Source organism: Globicephala melas, chromosome 7, assembly GCF_963455315.2.
Source record: "Globicephala melas chromosome 7, mGloMel1.2, whole genome shotgun sequence".
Taxonomy (NCBI): Eukaryota; Metazoa; Chordata; class Mammalia; order Artiodactyla; family Delphinidae; genus Globicephala; species Globicephala melas.
Genome location: NC_083320.1, coordinates 18,619,135 through 18,628,298, shown reverse-complemented (window position 1 = coordinate 18,628,298; position 9,164 = coordinate 18,619,135). Strand labels below are relative to the sequence as shown.

General features: G+C 45.8%; 1 protein-coding gene across 3 annotated transcripts in view; it reads right to left on the bottom strand.

Moving 5' to 3' along the window:
• Nucleotides 1-399: 399 nt before the first annotated feature.
• Nucleotides 400-9,164, bottom strand: part of NHEJ1 (non-homologous end joining factor 1) — a 78,363-nt gene continuing 69,598 nt past the window's right edge. Inside the window, exons 6-8 of one of the 3 annotated variants that reach the window (XM_060301450.2) lie at nucleotides 3,738-3,855; nucleotides 3,055-3,170; nucleotides 400-2,585 (exon numbers count right to left, since the gene is read on the bottom strand). In XM_060301450.2, the coding sequence (XP_060157433.1) occupies nucleotides 2,511-2,585; nucleotides 3,055-3,170; nucleotides 3,738-3,855 (309 nt within the window). In that variant the 3' untranslated portion in view covers nucleotides 400-2,510. Of the gene's footprint in view, nucleotides 2,586-3,054; nucleotides 3,174-3,737; nucleotides 3,856-9,164 lie in introns of all 3 variants that reach the window. The other 2 variants (XM_030844250.3, XM_030844171.3) reach the window with 2 other exon arrangements.

The following is a 9,164-nucleotide window of genomic DNA, read 5'->3' as shown; positions in this document are numbered from 1 at the left end:
GGGAGGGGCCCAAGCCAGGGGGCAGGGCTGGAATACAGCCTGGCTAGGCCAATTTGTCAAGGCAGGGATTTCCCTGGAGTTGCCCTGGGATGAATGATTTTCAAACACCACCCATTGCTTTGGGGGGCAAGAGCTTCAGAGCAAGAATGACTGAGGCAGGGCCTTGGGGAGCAATGTTTCTCTAAGGGTGTGTTTGGGCAATACCCCCATGGGGGCAGCAACCTCTGGGGATAAAGGGGGCAGTGGGCGGGGAGGTCATGAGGCATACTCTTACTTAACCTTTTTAAAAAGTTACACATTCTTTTGAGAACATGAAAAGAAAAATTATGCTGTTAAGATTTTACTTATAATTTTAGGGGATTCTAAAACCCCTGATCCCTCTCTGATTAAAAATGCCTGCTCTTGAGACTGTGCTCTTAGGGCAGAAGGATTATCTAGGGTAAAGAACCCTTATTTTCCCCCAGCTTGCTGCGGAAGTCTTTCCATTTTTCATGTGGTCTCATACCTTGAAATCTGGCCATCTAAATTATGCCAAGAGAAACTAAACAACAAAGTAAGTCATCTGATAGATTGTTTTTACATAGTTCCCAATTCACTTCAATGACAGTCACCACCAGGGCACAGACTGGGTCTGAGGGTAAAGAAGGTTATCAGCAGCAACTGGGAATGAGCCCTGGTGGAGCTCTCTCAGACTCTGCCAGCAGGTAAAAAGGCCTGGTGGTAAGTCCTGGAGTCCGCCAAGGCTCCTCCCTTGAAGAGCTAATAGGGAGTAGAAAGAACATCCTCTTTGAAAAGAGGCAGCGTCACAGGAGAAAGAAGGACGTTACATCCTTCCTGGAAAATGTTTTCGGTAATGTATGTAATAATGCAGTTTAGAACTCAGCTGTCTGGGTTCAAATTCTGGCTGTTACTTATTAGCTGTGTGACCTCTGATAAGTCACTTAGTCCCTTCAAGACTCCATTTCCTAGTGGGTTAACAGTATCTTCTTCATATGATGCTGTGAGGATTCAATGCCAGGCACTTATTAGAGTACCTGGTATACATTAACTGGTAGCTGTTTATTATCGTTATTATAATCATTATTATAATTACTTGGATCATCCTCTTTCCCTCAAGACTTGACATGGGGACAGACACACCAGTCCCAGCCAGAAAGGACATGTGGACGAGGAGGCCTTTGACCATCGTAAGTAACTGAACCAGAAAAGGCCTCTACCTAACAGCTCCCAGTGAATATCTGAGTTCTACTTTCCTTCCTGTCTCTCCAAGGTAAAGTTTCAGATGGTCTTACCTATAGAGGAAAACCTAGCAGAGAAGGCCAAGGAACTCTGCGAATCCTCTTCTGCTAAATCTTCTTCTTTTTTTTTTTTTTGGCCATGCCACGCAGCTTGTGGAATCTTAGTTCCCCGACCGGGGCCACAGCAGTGAAAGTACCGAGTCCTATCCACTGGACAGCCAGGGAAGTCTCAAATCCTGCTAGATTTGTCCAAAGAGTTCACTTTCTAACTAAGATTCTGCCTATCTCATACAGTCTTTACATATTTTCCTGCTAAGCACTATCCATTCTATACATCAATTCTTTTGGTTCCAGAGAACTCCTCTGGCCATATTTCCTGTTCCCTGTCATCCTATCTTTTCTAGTTCTTCTAGTTACTATGTTATTTGAAGTGAAGTGAAGGATGGGAAAATAAAATTCCTTTTTCTCCCACTCCGGGAAACTAACTTGGCCCTAGGGCTCAGAGCTCTTTGTAATTTCAATCCCATATTCAATCCCATATTAACCTGTTGTCTATGCCTTGGAAATAGACAAAAAAAAACCCCATATCAAGTTGGACCAAAGAGCACAGAAACCATATGTTCTGCTATCTTGTGCCCACCATGGAGAGAGGTCTCAAGATCAAAGCTCCTGATTGGAGGCTTAGCACAGGCCACAGAAGAGAAGTATAAGAAGAACCTGAAGGATTAGACCGAGGGCCTAGACTTCATCCAGAGACAACAATGGGGTGGGACCCGGTAAAGTGAAGTGAGTTGGTATGTGTTCCACAGATAAGCAATCTCAAAAGCAGGGAGTGTGAGTGCTTTTTATTCCATGCTAAAGAGAGGAGAGGGTCTCTAAGGAACACCTGGGACTGGCTAGGGACTCTTAAGAAAGGTAGACAAGGCTTCCTAAGCATGCTGTGCCTTTCTGCAGACCTGCCCCATATACCTAAAGTCCATGGTAGATCCTGGGTCTAGAGAACCTTCACCAAAAGAAAGGAGGGTATGGGATTCCCAGAGATTGGCTTCCACTCGGACAGGGAAGGCCAGTGCCCGATGGATTGGAGCCAGGATTCCCTCAGTTAATAGTATCCATGCCTGTCAACATGAACTTCAGTTATCTTGCCCTTACAGTGGAGTCCCTGACTGTGTAACTCTGTGTCAGAGATGCTGCTGTCACAGGACCTCCTTTCAAGGTGACACTAGGAAACTACTCTCTGAGTCCATCCTCAGCAGTTGAGACAGTGACCGGTTAACTGAAGAGCCCCCTTAGCTTCTTCCTCTTGACCTTCAACAGCTGAGGTCTCTGCATAGGGCCTGAAGTAACCTAGAAAAAAAGGAACCCAAGTTAACAGAGGTTTTAAACAGTTCCACTTAAGTTAGGAAAAGAAATTCCTTCCTCCCATGGCTCTGGTTAAGACGGGTGGCTGATGCAGGAGTTCTGAAGTCCATGTCAGGCAGTGAATGTGATATAAGACTCTATGCAGGACATACGCACATCACTTCTCCCCTAGGGAACAACCTCATAGACCATCACCGCAAGTGCGATAAGGCAAAAAAGGAGTCAAGGTCCATCATCCAGAAGAACTGCAGAGAGGAGACAGCAAGGGAAGATGCAAAAGACCATGACTCTCCATCCAGAAATCCACAATTTAGATGCCTGGTCACAAATATGCCCCAGTGTTGTTAAGGCAGTGTCAACTAGGTGACAGTTCCAGGGACCACTGGCTTGGGAGCTATAGGTGCAGACTCTCCCAAATCTTGAAATGCAGTCTAGGAAGCCACTCACGACTTACTGTGGGCTCTTTTTCAGGCACTGGGAGGGACGGTGCTGAGGAGGCCGGCTCTTCTGGCTGATTCGGAGGTTGGCTATCAGTTCCTTGTGAGGAGGCACTGCTTGAGGTCTGGGGATCTTCTGATCAGAAAGATCAAGGGAAGATAGTGATAACTGCCTTCTTCTTACCAGAAAGGCATTAGCATTTACCAAGCATTCTGATAAAGGCCAGGCTTTGGTACTAATATGTAAACAGACACAAATCCACTTCCAACTAACTTCTGGAAAGCGCTGTTTCTATGATGAAGATTCTCCAGGCCACGTTAACCGCGTAGGACAAGAGTTTCCCTGACCCAGAACAGCTCACTGTTCTTCTACGTATTGCCTGCCATGTCTCAGGTAGGGAGATGAATTTTTTTCCTGGTTCTCTCACTAATTCTCCTAAGCATGTAGACCAGTTCTAATAAAGCTTTCTGCAGTGATGGAAATGTTCTGTATCTGAGCTGTCCAACCTGGTAGCCACTGGACACATGTAGCTATTGAGCACCTGAAATGTGCAAATGAGGGGATGAATTTTTCATTTTATTTAATTTTTATTTATTTAAATTTAAATAGTCACTATTGGCTAGAGCTACCATATTGAACAGCACAAACGTAGACCCTAACTCTAACCCCAGGAGACCAGGTACCTCTGGAGCTACTCACCAGTGCCTCGAAGCTTCTGTCCCACTTGGATCTCTTGTCTGGTGACTGCCATATACAGACTCTGTAGATTTGTGACAAAGGGTTTTCCGTCACCAACACTGCATGCCTCTGGTAGTTTCTACAGGGGAGAGGAGATGCTATCATTGGTGACATGGTATTGCTAGAAAAAAGAAACTTGATATCCCACTGGCAGAACTGGCATCAACCCTAAAAGAATTTATATACAGAACTTAGATCCAATATAGGACATCCATATCCAAACCTGTTAGGACCAATATAAAGACCTCTTGGGAGGTCTTCTCCTCTGAAAGGCAACTCCAAACAAATATCTTTATTTCCTTCAATACTTATGTCTATTATGTTTCCCCATGAACACCTCATAGGTTTGGAGGTTCTTTTGTCCAAAAGGATGACCTCTTAGAGGACTGTTTTACGAAATCATCTTCCCTAAATTGTCCCTGAGTTGTACAGATTACTATTTTAATTAAATTCACTCCTAAACTTCTACACTGGAGAGAGAAAAAGGATGAAATCCAGGAAAGGGGAAAAAGAGCAAAATGGGAATGACAGACTGAGAGACAAGAATAAATTATGGAGCTATGACAGTCAGTCAAAGGAGACGGGAGAAACAAAGTTCACAAAGCTTTGGAGGCTTGCCTGCTACACTATACATTGTGCTTTACTATAATCCATGAACTCACATTGGGGGTGATATTTCCCCCAAGTGGGGAGAAAATTTGCTCTTGGGGGATGAAAAAAATCTTACTCTTTTAAAGTATAAAGCACAGATACACAAATTGTACATAAACAGAATTTTGGTTTATCTATGGTATTAAAATTTCCTGAGGGGGGATGATTAGGAAAAAATGTCTTAAAAGGTTCCTCAGGGAGGTGATAATGACAAAAAAATTGAGAAACACTGCTACAATCATATTATATTTATCTGTTTCCTTCATTATGGAATGAACTGTGGATTTATATCCACAGCAAAATGCTTTGCCTAGTTCAGGTTTCATACACTTGGCTGAACTGAGTTTAAGTAACGGCTGAAGACTTAAGAAAGTGCAATAAAAATGAGATGAAAGAGTATGGTGTCCAGTGGACCTAAACCTGGCTGTACTTCAGAATCTTGGAAAGGGCCCAGAACCACTTCGTCTGTCCCTATGCATGCAAATCGCCATGGCTCCCAGCCAAGTTAGCAGGTTCTCCAAGGGAAGCCAGGCCAGCAGCTCACATGGGAACAAGCCCAGGAATCCTGGATTGGCCCACATCTCATGTCAAGGGCACTCTCTCTGTGCTATAAGGGCATTCATTTCTGAAAACCCACTGTGGGAGAAGGATGGAAGAGAGAAAGTGGGAGAAGCAGTGAACTAGTTGCTGAAACCATGGTTAAGATTATACAGCTCTTTCCCTGAGCACGGTGGTAGCTGAAAAACTTATTGATCCCCGAGAAATGTAACATAGATTTCTACTCCAACCCTACTCACATAAAGACTGTATCAGTCTTGGACTTTCACTGGAAACCGCAATCAATCAGGAGCCTTGAGTGCAGACGTTGCTTCCAGCAGTAATCTCACTAGGAGTATAACAGCCCTCCTCAGCAGCATTCCCTGAGGAATGAACTGAAACAGGCCACGGACCTCTATCTCACCTCACTCTCCTTCCTAAGTTGAGCTCTCCAACCCCCAAGCCACCTCCTCCAGCAGAAGGTCCTCTACTCTATGGCCAGAGAGCCCTGACAGCAGAGAGGCAAACGGCTGTTCTCCGTCCTCACATCTCACGTCTCTGGGATCTCCCTTCATACTGCTCACGACGTGTGGCCTCTCTTAGGGTCACCCACACATGGTTTGGTAGGCACTGCGCTGTCTGTACAAACGGGCCAGGCAGAATCTAGGCAGTCCAGGGTCATCTCCTCCTGCCCTTTCTATGGAACTAAACAGACTCATAAAATTTCCAAGGTGACCTTTAGCCAGTTCATGTATTTAATCTCAAAATGAAGTGCCAGAAATAAAAGGCCACTGGAGCTACTGCTGTCCTGGACCTAAGTCCAAATCCAGAACCTGTATCTTAGCCCTTCCTCCATCCTTCCCCTTCTCAGGGAGATCTGGTCCTGGAGCTGCTACCAAAGGTCATCCCACCCGATTGTCTATTCTCAGAAAAGTACTAGGAAGAGAGTATTGGTACATTTCCTGCATATTTACTATGTGCTAGACACTGCTCTAAGCATTTAAAGGTATCAACCCATCCTGTCTTATTCACTGCTATTTCCCTGGCACCTAGAACAACCTGGCCCACAGGGGATGCTCAATAACTATGTATGAATGAAGGAATATGGTTGGCATGAGTGTGACCCCATCTTGCTGAGGCAGTTACAGCTGGTAAGTGGTGGAACAAGATCAGAATCCAGACCATGTGGCTTCAGGGCCCTCGCATATAACAACTACCCTATTTACTTCTCTGAAGCATAGAATTTTAGTCTAAAGGGCAATACAGCCTTCCCCAGGATTACAGCCCTTAATTCCTTGCATCACAGATCATCTGCATCACAGACCATCTGCGTCACAGATCATCAGCTGCACCCATCCAGCTCAGAAACAAGCTCCCTCAGGGGACAAGGAAAACATGAGCAGATATAAAGGAGGCAACTGGCCCCATCTGGAACTCTCAGAGGGCTGAAGGGCCATACCCTTAATCCTGTCCTCGCTGTTCCCCATCATCACTGATCCCTTGGGTATCATTCTCAGAATATGCTAGGGAAGACAGGTGGTGAGGCCTGAGCCTGGGAAGGAGAAATACTAGTTCCCTGTGCAGGACAATGGTAGGGGCGAGCTGGGGCGGGCAGTAGAGATCAAAGGGAGAAGCTGGAGTCAGGACTAAGAAAAGCAAATAGCAGTGCCCCCTGCTATAAGTACACCTGAGCCAGGAGCAAGGTGTACCAGCCACAAGCGGGTCACTGCCCAGAATGGGGAGGGGAAGAAGAGCCAGGTCAGTCTACTGTATAATATGTTCATCTGATTAACCCAGAATCAACTCTACTCAGCAGAAAGGTTACTGAGATTCTACCATGTGCCAGGTGCTACAGGACTGGGGGAGGGGAATTGGATGCACCAGTCCTTCCCTCCTCAGAACAGGACAGAGTTAGTATAAAGATAAATAAGTCAGGGCTTCCCTGGTGGTGCAGTGGTTAAGAATCCGCCTGCCAATGCAGGGGACACTGGTTTGAGCCCTGGTCTGGGAAGATCCCACATGCCTCAGAGCAACTAAGCCCATGCGCCACAACTAACTGGGTGTGTGCTCTAGAGCCCGCAAGCCACAAATACTGAAGCCCGCGCACCTAGAGCCCGTGCTCTGCAACAAGAGAAGCCACCACAATGAAAAGCCCGTGCGCCGCAATGACGAGTAGCCCCAGCTCGCCACAACTAGAGAAAGCCCGCACACAGCAATGAAGACCCAATGCAGCCAAAAATAAATAAATTAAAAAAAAAAAAAGATAAATAAGTCAGGGGCCCTGCCTCAAAGAGTTTACAGTCATACGTGGGACAGAGGCAGATGCAGGTATCCCCCACTTTTTGAAAATTTGCTTGATGTCACTTTGCTTTTAGGAAAAGCCTACATTAGTACCTGTTTTTGCTAACTGGAAGAAATCCAAAAAAGATTTTCGCTTTTATGAAAAAAGGTAATTTCTCCTTCACTTTACCCCATTTCAGCTTATGAAATGGTTCATAGGAGTGCTCTACTTTCAGATAGAAGGAGGAACCTGTATGTGTGTATGTGTGTTTTTCAGGCATTATGCTATTACAGAGTTATAAACAAAGGGTAATAAGAACCCAGAGAACAAGGAAGGGACAAAGTCTCACTGAGAGTCCTGCAAAACACTTCAGAGGTGGTGACATTGAGTTAAGCCTTTGCAAGGTTAGACTTTGAATGTGGTGGAAGTATTTGAAGCACAAAGGTGTGAAAGGACAGGACAGGTGGACAGATCTCATGGGAAATGAGACTGGAAGGCTAAATTCATATCCACGAGATGGCAAAGGACTTTGTTTTCTGAATGAAGGATATGCCCGTGGGAATCCCTTTTGTTTCACAAAGTGGCTTTCTCTGCTATACAACTACTTGCCAAGGCTTCCTTGGCATCAAACTATTACTGATAAAACCTCGAGGAGTCAGAAGTTTCCTCAAGGTTTCCCTTTCTAGGCTTTCTGCTACATTTAGAACCTCTTCACTACTTACTGCTGGTACTGTGACCCTTTAAGAGCCACAAGAGCTACATCACTCTCCTGTCTCCAGCAGCTCTGTTACTCTCTCACCTCCAGTCCACTAGGACTTTGGCCCCTGCTATACGGCCACATCAGAAGCGTTAGGAAAACCAAAGTTACAGAAATCATAAACGGCATTTTATTTCCCCTTCTTGTCCCTATGGCAATCCATCTTGGTTGCTAGGCCCCAAACTCCCCTTCTTTAACCATAACTCCCATCTTCACTGAGTCTAAAACTCACTCCCAGTGGTCTGAAAATTCTAAGACCCCCTCCTACCCCATGATCCCAACAGGATCTGTTGGAGCGATCCCAACTGCCACTTTCAACTAGAAATGAAAGGTCTGATCCTACCCCCACTCCCCACCCCCATCTCATCCCTCCTTTCCTCTGAGGCTGCTTCAGAAAAGAAACCTTTAGAATCCTGGGTAAGGAAAGGCTGGACCCGGATATACTGCTCACCCTACTCAGTATGGACCCACAGGTCAAGTATACAGGTTTAAAAGACAGAAGAGAAGGGAGAAATGAGCAAACTGGAGCCCCCAACACTAGCCCTGAGTAGGTCTTTGGTTCTGGCACCAGCCCCAGAAGCTGGCACAGCCCCAAGGCCCTGACACTGACCATCACAATATCATAACCGCCAGGGCAGGGCCCCCAACACGTGACTTCCCAAGGGTAAAAATCCTCTCCTCCCTCTTGCAATGTGGTAAACTGCTGTACTGGATACAAACTTCCCTCCCTAGAGGGCCCAAGTCAGGTTAGGAAATCATGGTAATCTTCATCATTAGCTCCTCTTTGCGGTAAAAGCATACTGAAAAACCCTTCTAAGGTCTCAGATTACCAAAGGTTTACCAAAATAAATAGGGAAGAACAAGAAAACTGGTTTGGGAAGAGGACTCCAAGGAGAAAGACTCTTCGGAATAGAATTCCACCCCCGCCACACCATCCATTCATTCGACAAATATTTACTGATTACCTACAGTGTTCGCGATGATGTGGGTGCTGGGGATACAGTATATTGAACAAAAGAGATAAAAATTCCCTGCCCTCGGGCTTCCCTGGTGGTGCAATGGTTGAGAGTCCACCTGCCGATGCAGGGGACACAGGTTCATGCCCCAGTCTGGGAAGATCCCACATGCCGCCGAGTGACTAGGCCCGTGAGCCATGGCTGCT